Source organism: Salarias fasciatus, chromosome 22, assembly GCF_902148845.1.
Source record: "Salarias fasciatus chromosome 22, fSalaFa1.1, whole genome shotgun sequence".
Classification (NCBI taxonomy): domain Eukaryota; kingdom Metazoa; phylum Chordata; class Actinopteri; order Blenniiformes; family Blenniidae; genus Salarias; species Salarias fasciatus.
The window spans coordinates 15,387,413-15,403,349 of NC_043765.1; the positions used below are offsets into that span (position 1 = coordinate 15,387,413).

Sequence of the window (15,937 nt, forward strand, 5' to 3'; positions counted from 1 at the left end):
ACACCGTCTTCATAAAATGTGTGAAGATTTTGGGATGGGTTCAAAATGAAAGAAAAAAAAGAAGGTTTCAAAAAGTTAATGTTCATGAGAGCTCGGCTTCCAGAAGTATTGAAATATGATCGTTATGGAAAGCTTTTGGATTCATATTCAGTTAAAGGTGAATTATCTTTAAAAGGAAAACGAGTAACGTTGTGAGAACTTTGTTTTCATGAAGCGTGTTAGTTGTGTGTTGTAGTTGTTCGCCAGAGCGAGTGGATGGCCCACTGATCAGAGAAGAGTGTTTCGTCTCTGTGTCAATGACTTTGTGAGTACTTTTCCAGAAATCCACTCTCATGTACACACCGTCAGCAGTATTGGCCACCCACGTCTCGCTTCCTTTCATCTCTCCCACTCTCCTCCCCGCTGTGCCCATAGGTGCCGCCAGCGTCTCGCTGCAGTTTGACAGGATCATCATAAAAATATAACAACGAAGTATTAAGCTGTGTCCTGGGTATTGTCCTGTAAAGCTACATGACCAAACATGACGTCATTCTTTCCAGACCCAGAACTCTTTTTTTTTTTTTTTGTTCCCCCTCTCCTGGCTTATTTATTTTTCTGTGGTTTTGGGAGGTTGTGGCTGTAGGTCTGATGATATGCTGAGTGCGTTCATGTCTTCATCCCTCATAACTCCTCTCCCCACTCTCTGCCTTTCCCTCGATTTATATGGAGAAGTTACAGGGAGTGATAAAAATACATTTTTCTACATTAGCTTGTTGTTCCACCATTAATCACAGCTTTGGGTTTAACTCTTGCGCTCGTGTGTGTGTGTGTGTGTGTGCGTGTGTGTGTGTTGCTCGCATTCCTTCGGTGTTAGCCTTGTTCCTGCAGATGAGGTTACTATCAAAACAGCTTCAGAGAAGATTAAAAGTACATATTCGTTAATTGTTACCTTTTGTCCTTTCCCAGCTATGTTTCCTGTGTGTTTTGGGTGTAGGAGTAATGGTTTGGGCTGAACACTGTCTAGACGCCTGTGAGCCTCCCATTACCTCTTGATTATACTGAGCCCTTATTAATCTCACTGGGCAAGCTCGCCAGGAGACACAAAGCAACCAACACACGCAAATAAATACAGTCGGATACATACACACACACAGAAATTAATTCAAATAAATGGGCAAGGCAAATAATGTACAAAATAGACATAAGCAGAAGACATAAAACGCTGCATATTTGACAAAATGCTTAATGTTGAGATTATAAAATACAGTATATGGCTATATGTTTGCTCTGTACTCTGATTTATCAGCATGAATTCTGAAAACGGGTTCAAATCCATGCAATTAATTGTAAAAATAACCAGTTGTATTTGCTGATGTGCATTGTGAGACACACAGAGGGGAAGAGTTGAGATGATGAAACCGTTTGGTGATTTCCAGACTGATTCATGCAGTAATGACCTGATAATAAGTGTGTGAGAACTGGGAGAGCGAGCACACACTGGGGGCCCGGGGTCTTATTCCCTGGAGCAAAACGCCGTGGCAGGAAAACACCCGTCCGTCGTCGCCAGGGTTACTGAGGGGCAGGAGAACCGTGGGTGTCGGGTGCCAGGGAAACAAACTAACTATGGGAATCCAGCTCGCTGACCAAATGTAACGTTTACACTCCGGGGTTAATAGTGTGTGTACACATGCGCTTGAATATGTTTGTGTCCAGACAGCGATCCCTGGGGAAAGCCTTTCATACCTGATCCTGTCTGACTCCGTGTGAGCGCGGGCCGCTTGCCTACCTGAGTGAGCATTAAAAAAAAATACAAAAAAAAACAAAGGTGCAATGCAGAAGTGCCAGAAAAACCTCCAGCAAATTCCTTTGAAAACACCATAAAGAGATTTCATGGATGTCAGCGGGCCTGTGAGAGATGGGCTTTGATACAAGTCAGCCGTGCTGGGAGAATATACGGCCAGAGCTGCAGAGCTCTGACTGGTGGAACACTTAACATTTTATGACTTGCTGCCATTTGGGGCTCGGGGATGGAGCGGCGCGCTGACCACATAACTAATTAGACTTGGCCAAAGGGGGTGTGTGAGGATGGGGATTTGTGGGTTGCGGGCTGTGAATGTGGCGTGTCTGCATGGGCGAGAGAGCTGGTGGACGTGCACCGTGGGCTGTTGCTGTGCGCGTGTGCGTGTGTGTGTGTGTGTGTGTGGAACCTGGTGAATTGCATCAGGGCGCCGTTTGTTCTCCATAAAGACTCCGCGGACTCTTTCATGTCGGAGCTGCCAGGTCTGGAAACTCTGACAGAGGAGATAGAGACCCATCGCCAACCTGACGGCGAAACACACACACTTAAACACACGCACACACACACACTCTCTCTCTCTCTCTCTCTTATCGGGGAAAACAGAGGTATATGAAAAGATAGTCTGGCCTGCTCAACAAAAACAACACTCCTCCTATTGTCTCATCTCTCCAACCCTCCCTCTTCTCTCCATCCAGGGATCATGAAGATAAACGACCATGTTCAGATATGAGAGTCCAGTTGCAGGAGGGGGGGGGGGTTGGAGGTGGGTGAGTTGGGTGGGTGTCAGAAGTGGAATGTGTGTGAACTGCACACCGCCTCCTATAAATCAGGGAGACAACTAGAAGGACGAGGGGGGAGGAGGAGGAGGAGGAGGAGGAGGGGGACGGGGGGGGGGGGAAGCAGGATCCAGGAGGAGGAGGCAGTCTGCATGGGGGAGTGATAGGAGGAACGACAAGATAAATGAGCGCTGATGGAGGGAGGGGGGGCACAGGTGCAGGAGAAGTGCGCCCAGGCTGGGGCTGGAAACGGGCAAATGTTAGCGATAAGACAGAAGGAAGGTCAAAGGAGGACGAATTACAGTGAACAATCCCTTCAACTTTTCACATAATTGTTTCTAATTCTCTTGGACATTGTGTTTTTGGGGTTTTTTGTGTGTTTTAGTGTAGCTGAGCTGTTGCATAACGAGATGTGATTTACAGCTCTCCATAAACAATCGGAGTAATTTGTAAAAACTAACTCAATGTTCCTGTAGTAAAGGATAAAATATGCATTAAATGAGTCTGTCTCTGTTTATATTCCTTTATATCTGTCTTCTGCTTCAGCCGGTCAATGTAATAAATACCAGGGTTTATTTTTGTAAAGCAGGCCGCCTCTCATCAAAGCTTTAATTATAATTGATGTTTTTCAAGATCTATAAATTCTTGAACATTTTCAAGGCAGGGTGTGAAAAAAAAAAAAAAAAAACCATTTCCTTGGTGATGGAGCCATAACATTAGGACCACTTAGAATCACCTCTTGATATACAAACTTTCTCTTCATTTTGGCACCTAATAGGTATAAACTCGGCTATGTTAGGCAGGAGGTCATGATGCCATTGGTTGACCGGTTTAAATACTGATGGCTTTATCAATAGATGTTCTGAATCAAAGTTTTTCATTTCATTGAAATTTTTAAGGCTTGACTTACGTTGAAAAGGTTAAAGATGATTAAGGACAAAGTCTCTGCAGTATTTTTCTGTACTTTTTCAAACTGGAGAGACAGAATCAGTTCCCATCTAGTTTTTAAAATAACTTATTTTCTCTTTTTAATCACATTTGTGAAGACAGCGTTGCAACGCCGTCTTACTGCTTAATTTTTTGGCAACAAATGGCAGTTTATATTATTTACCTGAACTTTAATTAAAAAAAAATGGCACTTTGAAGTGAAGTCCTATCTGCACTACAAAAAAAAAAAGAAAGATAGGAGTGACGGTTCATGTCGTTGACAGAAATAAGATGAGGTGTGTGTGACGGAGATGAGTCCAGTTAATTGCAGCTCCTTATCCGTCTTCTTCAGGCAGCTTCTGATAAGCTCTCCAGCTCTTAGCACCTAGCAGCTAATTAGACTCTTCAGTCAAAGGGGGGGTGGGGGTTCTCTGTGTGTGGAGGAGGGAGGGGGGATGAAAAAAAACAAAACACAGATCTTTAGGCTGTCTTTCGGTGTTTTATCACCTGACACCCCCTGGTTAGCAGAAAACAGCTTGTGGAAGAAAAACAAGCAAAGTCAAGACGCGTTTCCTTCAGAATAAAACAATATTGATGCAAGTTTGTTTTTTGATGCAACTCAACAACATATGGGTGTCTCAAAAGGCTGTGACTTCAAAGCCAAAATTGAAGAATAAAGGCTCACGAGCCACGGGATTACTCAAATTCATTCTTTATTGCCTTTGGTTGCAAAGTCACCAACAGGTCCAGAAAAGAAGGAGCAGCACTGTCAGTTCATGAGTGCCTTGATCGTTCACTGCTGTGCTTGAACTCAATGAACTGTACACAGTACAAGTCACATCAATACGGTATCGGCTGGTATTGTCTGAAGGCACAACTGAATGACAGCCTGAGCAGCGGATTCACCTGTTTTTTGTTATTTTATGTCCAAAAAAGACGAACCTTCAACAACAAAAAGCAAAGTGAAAAAGTCCTAATTTTTTCACATTAAATCTGAAGGAGTCGTCTCTTCTGGCCTGAACCAATGAAATCCAGAAGCTGAAGGTTTGAGTGTGTCCCTGCCTTTATCATATGAAGCAGTTTCACACCACCAGCAGGCGGTGCGCTGCAGTTACAAGTCCAGTCAGAAACGACCTCAAAAGTCTGTTCCTAGTCCGTTTTTGAAGTCGGGTCTACTTCACAAGGCCTCTCAGCACCTCTGCTGTCAATGAAATTTTCTGACAGACTTCATCAGATTTAGAGCGTCAATCCACCCTCATTTCTTTCATGCAAACTGCTCGACATCATGTTTTCTCTTCTTCTTTGATTTAGGGGGTTCCGCCTCTTCACCACCAGCTTCGTGCTTCCTTTTCTTGCTCGGCTTGTCGCTCTGGTAACCGCTGGAGTCGCTCCCCTGCACCTCCGTGGGCAAGATCTCCGTCTCTTCCTCCTCTTCCTTTATGTGTTTTTCCTTTTTCTTTTTCTTCTTCTTCTTCTTCTCAGCAGCTTCCCCTCCGTTCACCTCGTCCGTCGTTCCGTTCAGGTCGGGCGTTGTGCAGCTCATCTCCTCCTCAATCTCCTCCTCCTTTACCCGGTCTTTCTTCTTTTTCTTCTTCTTCTTTGGGGTGTCGTCGGGAGACTCCTGGCTGGGTTCTGTTGTGGGGTTTGTGTCGTCTGCGTCTGTCTGGTCTACAGGCACGCTGGACTCTCCGCTCTCACCCTGAGCCAGCATCTCTTGGACTCTGAAAGACACACAGAAACACGATTAGGATGTAATAACATAATTAAGGCAGAGGGGAAGACATGCAGGTGAGAGGGGAACAATTTGATCGCTGCCACCATTTTATTCAAAAAGGTTGGTGGTTTAGAGAGCAAGGGGCAGGAGAGAGAGAGTAGATAGGATAAAGAATGTGAAGGTGGACATACTCCTGACTGCTACTGGTTAAAAAAGGAAAAATGTCATGAGTGTGAAATGACTGGACGCAATGCTTGAGTGTGTTGCAATAATAAAAAGTCAACTGCAGACAAAGTTGACAAAAGACCCAGAGAATGTAAAAGCCACTTCACACAGGAGAGAGAAGGACACTATTAAGTATGTAACTTCAGCCCCTTTCCATCCTTCATCCAAACGGACTGGCTGAGAGAGCAGTTTGGACCTTGAAGCAGGGGGGGGAAGAGGAAGCGAGGAGGAAATGAAGCAGAAGTGTCCAGACTGTTGTTTAGTTCCAGACTCGCCCCTCCACAGGCTTGTCCCCTGATGAAACGCCGATGTCCTGGAGGCCCAGGTCTGGCTCTGATCTTTTATTCTTGGACATTATTAATGGAAAACAAACAGTGGGGAAAAAAGACACTTGTGCAAAGCTCAGATGCTTCTTCACCAGGAAATCCACTTTTTTAAAAAAAAACTATGGATGTGGTCCTAAATGGATCCCAGGAACAGCTGAGTGTGGTGTTCCTCATATTGATCTCAGAATATCAGATCTTCAGAACCAGTCCAGTCCCCTGAGGCCCAGGTCCCTGATGCTCCAACCCATGTGGAGGACCGACAGTGACCCACTGATGCAGGAGGAGTCCCCACCTGTATCACAACAGCTAACACCACCCTGAAGGTGCTCTATCAGACGTAGATTATTTACAGACCTTAACCGAACAGACAGACGGAAATAAAAACAACACTGGTTTATCATCTCAGCAGAGAATATTATTACTGATCAAATTTTCTAGACTGTTTTCTAAATGTTCCATTTAAAGTGTACAAACTTGTGTCTGCGTTTCAAGCACCTAAATTTCCATTTGCATGAACCTCTTTTTCTTGAACTATCTGGCTTTTGTGTTGATGTGATGGGATGGGGTGGGTTAGGGGAAAAATTGTGGAAAATGTATGCTTGAAACTGTTACTTTTTCCCGACATATACAAGGTGTGTAAGTTTAGTATAACGTTTGCAGGGTTTATTACTGAGAATTCCAGTATGACAGTCAACTCACTCAGACCTGAGATGATGAGAGGACATATATAACCTCGTCTTTCCATTGAGACAGGGTTGTTTTAAAGCATAACTCTGACTGATAAAATGTAGTGTGATTCAGAGAAGTCACTGTTGGAGAAGGTGAAATTAAATCCCATCCAGCTGTGGAGGAAGAATCACACTGAGGGGTTCAGGCTCAGCGATGAAGATCTGTCTCCCCCTTCTGCCAGTGAAAGCAATAACAAAAACACTGCGAACACAGACTAAGGTCAGAGGCCGAACTGTGCAATTATGCATAAACTGTGATGTTTTTATCAGCTGCGTACTGGTAAGAAACAAGACAACACAATCAACGGGACATGTTTTGACAATGTAAGCAAGATTACCGTTGTACTTAATTCAATTTTAGCAACCCTGAAAACACCACCGTGTTCTTTACTACAGTCTTCCTAAAGCATATAAAGAGCCACAGGTTCCACAATTCAAAAGACACCAGTTGTCTTCAAAGAAAAAAAAAAATTATTGGGCCACTAGATGGCAGAGTTTCATACTGCTGCACATCAATTTCTTCCAGAGAAGGAGCCTGTTCTCAGGTGAACTAAAGCTTCTCTGAGCATCAACACTTCAGGCTCACAAGCAAACAATAGCAAAACTATCAAATATAAAAAAAAAAAAAAAAAATCAATATAAGTGTTGATACTTTAGGCCTTAATCTGAAACTAACCCGAAAGAAATATATTTTTTTAGCTGGGTTAGTGTGATTTCCACCCGCTGTAGCGCTCGTCCTCAGCGGTCGGCTGCAGACTTGCCTGGTCTTGCTGAGCCGTCCTCTGATCAGCAGGACTCCCGCAGTGTCCGCGTCGAGCGCCATCACCTCGAACTCCAGCTCTGCCCCGATCCTGGGCCCAAAGTCCCTCCACGTTTCCACGGTGACCAGGTTCGGTTTGGGGATGCTGGCGTTGAAACAGCCGTGCACCAGACAGCCCACGTGGCTTAAACCCAGTTTATTCACCATGCCCTGAGAAAACACATGACAAGACTTTGTTTATAGTCCTACAACATGGTTCATTATAAAGTAAGAACAATCCAAAAAGTACCTGTTACACAAAGGAACAAGCAATCTTTTTGTCTTATGAATAGATAAATTAGGTGACCAGTTTGGCAATTTTTCCCTACTTACTGTACATGTTCATTTCAAATTTTCAGGCAAATCAGAATCAGAATTGTCTTTATTGTCATCGCAACAAGTTACCGAAGTTACAAGTGCAACGAAATTGCATGGGTTTTTAAGACGACCAGGCAGCCAATTACGGCGCTCCGACAAAACACACACACACACACACACACACACACACACACACACACACACACACACACACACACACACACACACATCCTGTCTTAGAAGTTTCTCTGGAGAAGAGATTCCACTGAAAAAAGTAAGTCTCACCAGCAGTTTCTGTCCCTTTTGGGGCTGAAACAGGATGAAGGAGGCTTCTATGTCCATGTGAATGTAGCCGCTGTCGTCGTAAATGTCTCCTGCTTGGCCCACTATTCTCACGTTGTCATATGCTAATGGCACACCGTTCAGTCTGCAAGAGAAATCACCAAGGTCAGTGGACTGAGCCTGACAGTAGAAAAAAACACTGCACACATGAAATATGTACAAATCCTTGAATTTTAATTATCAGATGCATTCATAATTGAAACTAAACTTGTTTCATCAATCACCAGTGAGCAGGGGACACACTTGATGAGGGTAACCAACTTTGACAGCACCCCTGTCTGCCGCGTGCAGCGGCGCTGCCGTCCTCCGCTGCACTCCAGCGGCTGTAAACTGTTCCGGTAGTAGAGCAAACATCTGTCCGTTACCTCTGAGAGAACTTCAGCAGCTCCGTCTCCAGCTCCTCTCGGATACCGGTCTTCTTCTTCTTGAGGTACATCGGCGGCAGGGCGAGGTGTCTGCGGTGCGTGTTCATGACCAGGCACGAGTACGGCGCGGACAGCAACTCCGAGGCGGCGGCGAACGACGGGATCGAACACGTTACCGCGTCCGCGGGCTTGTCCGGGACAGAGGACAGCTGGGCCGGAGGGGCCGGGGCGGACACAGCGGGAGACTCACCGGACATATTCACGTGTTTTGGGTCGTCTTCATGCTCGAAGTTTGCCATGCTGTTAAGGAGGACAGGAAGAACGAGCTCGTTTCCGGGAAGAGAACCTATGACGCTCGTGAGTATCGCCCCCTGCTGGCGAGGATGTGCAATGCTCTCATTGAAAAAAGTCATTTTGGTTTGATTTTTAATAATGCTTTATTTATTTATTTATTTATTTATTTATTTATTTATTTATTTATTTATTTATTTATTTACTTATTCATTTATTTATTTATTTATTTATTTATTTGAGAGCACCCAGATTGCAAGAATCTTTCCACTTCTGTCTTTTTATCCTGATGGCTCACAGCATTTCTGTATGTCATTTTTGAAAAGACGAGGCTGAGGAAGAATTCTATTCCTTCAAAATGAATGGAAAAAGGTGATTTAAATGGGTTTTGAAGAAATCCATCCCTGAGGTTAACCTAAGTAACAATATACTTACAGTGTATTTGGATAGGAGCGAAATGTACATATTTTCAATCAAGAAAAAACAATATAACTCGTAAGGGAATATGATATGTGATATATTTATATCCTCTGCCAGTGTCAGACAAGATTTACAAAAAAAGGTCACGACAACAGAAAACTGGTCTTTGCAGTCATTTCTCCCCCTCTGTTTAGTTTTTGTTCTATTGTTCTTGTTTTCACACTCAGTTACATCTGGGTAAAAATCTGACTTCTAATATTTGATAAAGTATTTACCACAAATAAATCATGAGCATAGCCTAATCACGTGTTCACTGTAACTACTGAGTCACTAATAAAAACAAGGGAAACCTAAAAAGTTATTTATTCGGGGGGAAAGCAGTGAACATGCCCTTTGTCCCGTGAAGTGCGAGCTGTGCGCTGACGAGCGATTTGTCCAATGAGAGACGCTCATTGATTCTGTATCCTGTTTTTACCTACAGAGCCACATTAAGATCATTAGGGTGACCTAAGGTGTCAATTAGTGCTTCGCACGCATGCTCACACACACAGACACACAGACACACACACACACACACACACACACACACACACACACAAAAACAAATCCTGACACAGACACTGACAGAGAGAGATCCAGTGTTCCTTCTCTCTAACAGAGAAGCACCATAGGAGGTCACATGATTCAGCACTCCCTTGCTCTCTCTCTCTCTCTCTCTCTCTCTCTCTCTCTCTCTGACACACACAGTGGGATTGTGGGTCTGGTGCTCTCTGGGGCGCCATGGCCCGCTCCTGTCTGTTGTCACAGTGATAAATCGTGACGTGGTTACTTAGTCAGCACAAGCTCCCAGCAGCCTTTGCTGCTGTGGGCCTCTGTTAAAGTGCACACACACACACACACAAACACACACACACACACCTCTCCTGTTGTGGTTCCTGGAGCAGGCAGATGCCATAATGAGGTATTGAACAGCACGCTGTGGTGAAAGCCAGTTGCATATCTGCACTAGAGGTCACTTGTGTCTGTGAGTGTGCAACATACCGGCTTTACTGCTGTTTCTCCTTCTGCTTTGGGAAGCATTTTATACCTGTGGGTTTGACAGATTTACTTCATCAGCAAACTTTACAATCACTGTATGGACCTGTGTGCGCACAGGACTGCACGGACCTCCTAAATCTTGTTGCTATTGCTATTGATAGCCTTGACATACAGTCAGTGTTTAACATTTTAAGAGATCCTGCATTGATTAAAATAAATAAAAGAGAGATACTTTGTGTGTTGAATAAAATAAGTCCACGTCATTACACCACGAACAAACGAGTCCTGTACGACAATCAGGGTCTTTATATTTTATAATATCCACATAGTTTGAATTGTTCTCTGTGAAAGTGAAGCATTACTTGAGTCCACATCTCAGAGTACTCATACTTTAATTGAATTAACTTTATAAGAAGCATTATAAAAATATGTCTGATTTATAGATACCTGATATACAAGCATGGACATACAGTACAGTACATTGCGCATCACTGTATTTTCATGTCGAAGCATTCTATTATCCGATGATACATACAGATTACTGTAGGCGATCTCGTGAGCTGCATTCCATAAACCAATAACAAGACAGAGAGATAATAAGGACAACGAGACTGAAATAGCCGTAGCTCTTCGAAACAAGTGAATCAGCTGCATGCTCAGTTTGTGCTCGTCACTTTCAGCATCTGACCGGGTGAAACACATCCTTCCTGCTGATTCGTTTGAGGACCAGATGGCGTCTCGGAGATTTGTTCGTCACCTGAACTGCCAGCTCGCCGTCCCGGCTTTGGTTTGACTTGAACGGAGGGTCTTTAAACCCGGGTTTGCATAATAATTCAGAGGCACGAACGCCTTCGTTATGCTGTTCGTAATCATTCGAAACGCTGCCAAGGCAGAAGACCTGCTTCTCTTCCTCTGATCAGGACGCAAGTGGAGAAGATGCTGTGCTCAGTTTGTGCACGTGGCTTTTTATCATCATGGTGACGCTGTGGTGTGTCCATTGTAGGAGATCTGGGGAATGCCATTGCTGGAGTTGTCCAGGACCTCCTGAAACAGGACACACACACTTAACACTCTGACTTTTTAAAGCTTGGTGAAGCCTCCTCTTGCCCTTACCTTCTCGGTCATCTCGTGCGAATGGTGCAGAGAGTGTTCCCGCTCCAGGAACATCCTCTGTTGTTCAGAGCTCGCCAGGCGACAGGTCAGCCACGTGGACAAAGTACAGGATGAGATCCCTGTGCAAGACAGAGAACGAGAAACCGAAGGAGGAGTCTTTTAATGAAGGGCAGAGTCGGAAAAACCTTGAAGATATGAGCTGGAATTAAAAAAAAATTCACAATGCAAATCACTCATTAGAAGGACATTGAATAAGATGCATTTGATATTTTAAAAGTAGTGAGAGATGAGTGAAAGACAAACAATCCTGACATTATTATAACTTTCAGATTCCGCACGCCTTAAACATTAACGATCACTTTCAGTTGTGTCTGTGTGGCAGTAAATAAGTGTGTAGCGTCACACGTTGTTTTAATTTACCCAGACAGGCCAGAGTCATGGCGGCCAGGTGGATCGACTGCGTGGAGCCCGGGCGTTTATTCAGCGCTCGAACAAACTGAAAGTTGAGGATCCCACCGATCAGACCACAGATGCAGCACGCCGAGAAAAGGATCATCTGAACGAGAGAGAGAGAAAAGAGAGAGAGAGGAGAATAGTTTACGTTGAAGCAAATAGCAGAATTGATACCCTGTCAACATAACTGTAAACCAACTGACGTAATGTGATGAAATGGGAGATAAACCAACTACTGTGAAGCGTCCACCTCCATCATTCTGCTGTTTTCAACAATGGCTGCAGTGAGGATGAATGAATATCACTCAAAATCAATCTAATTTCCAATTAGAAAATTGGATTGCTCTCAAGGCCGGCGAGCTTTTTTGAAAACATTGCACAGTGAGTAAATATGCTGGCATCAGTCACTTCCTGTAATTGTATATGCATGTGTGTGATTTGGACGGCGGACAGTCGGTGAGGTTTTTATTAATTGTATTAAATCAAAAGTCACATTATCTGGCGCTTCCGTGGAATCGTAATGAGGAAAACTCAATTTCAGTTTGAGAATCGCATTTTTATCCCGGCAGAACCTGGAAGAGAAACGCTCATTCCTTCACTGTGATGCATTCCAATCAGTTCAGTGCTGCTTCCCGTTGGGTGCAAATGCCTGTGCGTGTGTGCGTGTGTGTGTGTTTATCATGCTGGGAGTGCAGGTTCCCTTTCATCCCTGCCAGTCCAGATGCCGTTAGTGTCTTTAACTGCATGGAAAGAGGCATCTCCAGTTTCACTCATTACCCGGTGAAGTGTGGAAAGCGGCTGGCAGGGGTCCGGAGCCAAACCGACCTAATGCAATCATCGCCCCACGGGCGGAGGAGGCAGATGAGGAGAGGAAGATGGAGGGAGGAAGAGCACCAAACTGAGAGGATGAGGGCGAACAGGGAAGGGTTCGGCAGACGGAGTGAAAGAGGCGTGAGGAGAAAGAGGTGGAGGCGCAGGGAAGGCAGGGATAAGTAGGGGGGGGAGACGGAGAGAATGAAAGGTTGAGAGATGTCTCTGTTACAACAGATTGCGCTGACATTGATCCATCATTAGCGCCCTCCCTGCAGGAGACAGAGAGTCACAGAGAAACACGAGGACTGGGAGACACTGAGGGACTGTGAAAAAGACGGGAGGAGCGACAGAGAGAGCAGAGAGGTGACTGCCTGTCTCCTCTCATTTCCACAGACATCACTTCTCAGATCGCTCTGTTTGCACCTGCATTTCGAAGGACCACACACACGTGCACACACACACACACACACACAAAATCACTTTTTATCAAGCTCATAATTACCACCTCTGACTATATTCAACCTTAAACGGTGGTATTAAAACAAAAATCCACCTAGAAACTCAATTTTTGCCAGGGATTTCTGTCAGGTGTTTGAGCACACGTGGGTTGCATGTCAAAAACATGCATTTGAGACGAACATGTGTCTCAGATCTTGAATTTACCTGTGGATGTGACACTGAACTGGATATTGAAGATGGATTCAAATTCTTTTGACGCTTAGCTCTGGCTTTAAGACTAGTACTGTATATGTGCTTCACGATTGTTGTGAACTGGGAGCATTTCCAAGATGTACTCTTCCCCGCGCGCAATGTTGGATGAACCCACTCCAGATAAAGCAACAGAAGATAGATACCTTGCTCGTTGCATCTTCAGCATCTTCCAAAGTCACTTTTGCCACACAAAAGACAAAAGCCCGTCATGGCAGAAGTTTTGTTCCAGATATGTATTCATCTAATTTACAAATGCATTTGTCAGCATGGTTTTCTTGGATTTTCTTTAAAAGTGTAATTCTGAAAACCTCAGAGCACGAAAACCCTCGAGCCTTTAATCTCTGGTGAGCCTTCAGTTTTTAGTTGTGGACCCCAGGATCAGGACATGTCCCTCCTTAAAAGTCTACATTTGCATATTAAGATTTTATTTTTTGCACAGTTGAAAGACATGAGATATGATTTCGTTAAGCCGACTTGTACGTTGGCTTTGTGTCTTCAGAATCGTGCATCATGTTTTTGCTGTTTCGTGCAGCAGAAACTTTCTGTATTTTCATAAACCAGTCTAACAGGATAAAAAGCAATTAGTTGTTCCCTGAGAAAGAACTTATTCTCTCAAAAATTCAACATGTACTTACAATGAGTCCCGTCCTCTTCCGAGCGCACAGCACTCCACACATCCCACAGACCAGAAACTGAGAAAAGAACAAAAGTGCGAGTGAACAAACGAACAGCCGCAGAAGTTAGAATTAGTGTTATAATTAGTTTTTCATTAGGAAAAGTACTGGTTCAGAAACAATAAAAATGCAAAATATTCTTTTTGACTGGCTCATTCCCGTCCTGACAACAGGAAACGTGAACGCTCGGTTATTCAGATGCAATTTTCTTCCTCTAAAAATAGCGCGTCATCACAGGCTCCATGGAGGGAGCCATATTGTTCTGGATGTCAGTAATTCAGACTGAACTGGAACGGCATGGTGGTGGAGTAAATGCTCTCAGAGTGAGCTCAGTGGGCACCAAGCGGCGTGTGTGTGTGTGTGTGTGTGTGTGTGTGTGTGATTTCCTCTCATTTCGAGTATCAGTTTCTGATCTTAAAACCATCAGATTCCCGGTGCTGCATGATGATTCCTGCTTCTTCTCAGTATTTCGCTGCATTTCTGGAACATGTTCACTGACTGGATCTTATCTGACATGTTTGCAGCCCTCATCCAACATTTTCAACTGTTTAAGTGGCACCTTGAGAAAACATTGACAAGTGGATATGAGACTGAAAATATTCCCGTCCTGTTTTGTTAATGAACATTTTTTTTTTTTTTTTTACCTGTTTTAACTTTTGTCCCCATCAGTCACAGTGTCCAAACACCGAGTCCTTTCATTTCTGATGTCAAGCTTTTAAGTGTACTTTCATACATTTGTTTGGAAGCTCTATTTTTATCAGAAATGATTGGGTTTAAAAGAAACTTTATCACCATCTGCTACAGTACCATCTGCTGAAACTCATTTTATATCTTCCCCCCTTGAAAAGTCTCAGCAATCCAGTCCAAGAAGATACTTCATGTCCTGGAAAATAAATTACATTTATTTCACCAGCAGCCTAAATTTGTAATCAGTCCTCTGAGGCCAATCAGCATCAATAATCTGATCTGAACCTTGAGGTGATCATGAGAGGAGAAGGCCTGACGCAGCAGCTCCCTTCATTTATGTCTCCACAGAAGTAAATGAATGACAGACTCTGACCGCTCCCAGCAGCTGAGTCAAGGTATGTGGCTCAACTTTTCACGGTCTGTACCGTCGAGGGAAAGAGAGCGGTGGTGTAACAGGAGGAGAGGAATGCTGCACGAGAGGAGAATGATCGGGCATTAAAGCTTTGACCCTCCTGAGTGATTCAGTGATTCAAGCTTGAACTGACGAAAGTCATCATTAGCTTTAGTCCAGCGTAGTGTGTGTTTCTCTGATATCGGAGGAACAACAACAGAGAGGACGATGGGTTCTGGATCCCTCCCTTTTGTAAAAGAAATCATTTCAAAGCTTGAAATTTGAAAAGAAATACATCATTTTAAACTACACAACATTAAACTCTGAAAGCAGTTGAGCCAGTAACATACACAAAAGATGTATTTGGGAAGTGATGAGTCCAGTTTCACAACATTCTTGTTACCTTAACAAAAAAAAAAAAAATCTAATAGATCACTATGATCTATTAGATTTTGTTGTTGTTTTTTTGTCTTTACTAGACATTTTACTAGACTTTTATAGACATTGAAGAAGAGGAAAAACAATCTAGTAGGAGTAAATTCAAAGTTATTGGAAAAAAATCTGAATGGCCCCATGATTTTTCACTAGAGGTAAATTGAATTATTAGTTGGGGATCCTAATCATAGTTTGCTGGAGCATGAACATTAAACACATTAAAAAGTCCGTATCCATTGGCCACTTTAAAGCAAATATAAACCAATCAAAAGCCAGCATGCAGGACTGGTAAACACAGCTATAGAGGGCAGTTAATTAAACTTCTTGTAGGATCAGACTGTACCGTAACCTGCCACACCGTCCTTGGGGACACACATGCACCGCCGTGGAGGTAAACAGTGGAAACAGTAGGAGCGGGGTTCGTACACAGAGTCCGCTCCAGACCGGGGACGCGTCGCCCTGCTGCGGCTTGTGCTCGCCCCGGACCCAGCTGATGCCCACGGCTCCCAGGACGATGCTCGCCACGCCCAGGCCCACCTCCACCACGGACAGCAGGAGCAGGCTCCACAGGATCTTGCGGCTGGAGCACATCCCGCCCCGGGCATCTCTCCAGC

The 15,937-nt window shown here is 44.0% G+C and overlaps 2 protein-coding genes across 2 annotated transcripts; both read right to left on the reverse strand.

Annotated features, from left to right (window-relative positions):
- Positions 1 to 4,197: 4,197 nt before the first annotated feature.
- On the reverse strand, positions 4,198 to 8,605 carry polr1f (RNA polymerase I subunit F). Its single transcript, XM_030120696.1, has 4 exons — positions 8,298 to 8,605; positions 7,876 to 8,017; positions 7,235 to 7,443; positions 4,198 to 5,201 (listed from the first exon to the last, which is right to left on the reverse strand). Exons 1-4 carry the CDS (start codon positions 8,594 to 8,596, stop codon positions 4,745 to 4,747), a joined length of 1,107 nt encoding a protein of 368 aa, XP_029976556.1. The 5' UTR covers positions 8,597 to 8,605; the 3' UTR covers positions 4,198 to 4,744.
- Positions 8,606 to 10,994: 2,389 nt separating this feature from the next.
- Positions 10,995 to 15,937, reverse strand: tmem196 (transmembrane protein 196). Its single transcript, XM_030120944.1, has 5 exons — positions 15,750 to 15,937; positions 13,772 to 13,828; positions 11,580 to 11,715; positions 11,160 to 11,278; positions 10,995 to 11,090 (listed from the first exon to the last, which is right to left on the reverse strand). Exons 1-5 carry the CDS (start codon positions 15,912 to 15,914, stop codon positions 11,019 to 11,021), a joined length of 549 nt encoding a protein of 182 aa, XP_029976804.1. The 5' UTR covers positions 15,915 to 15,937; the 3' UTR covers positions 10,995 to 11,018.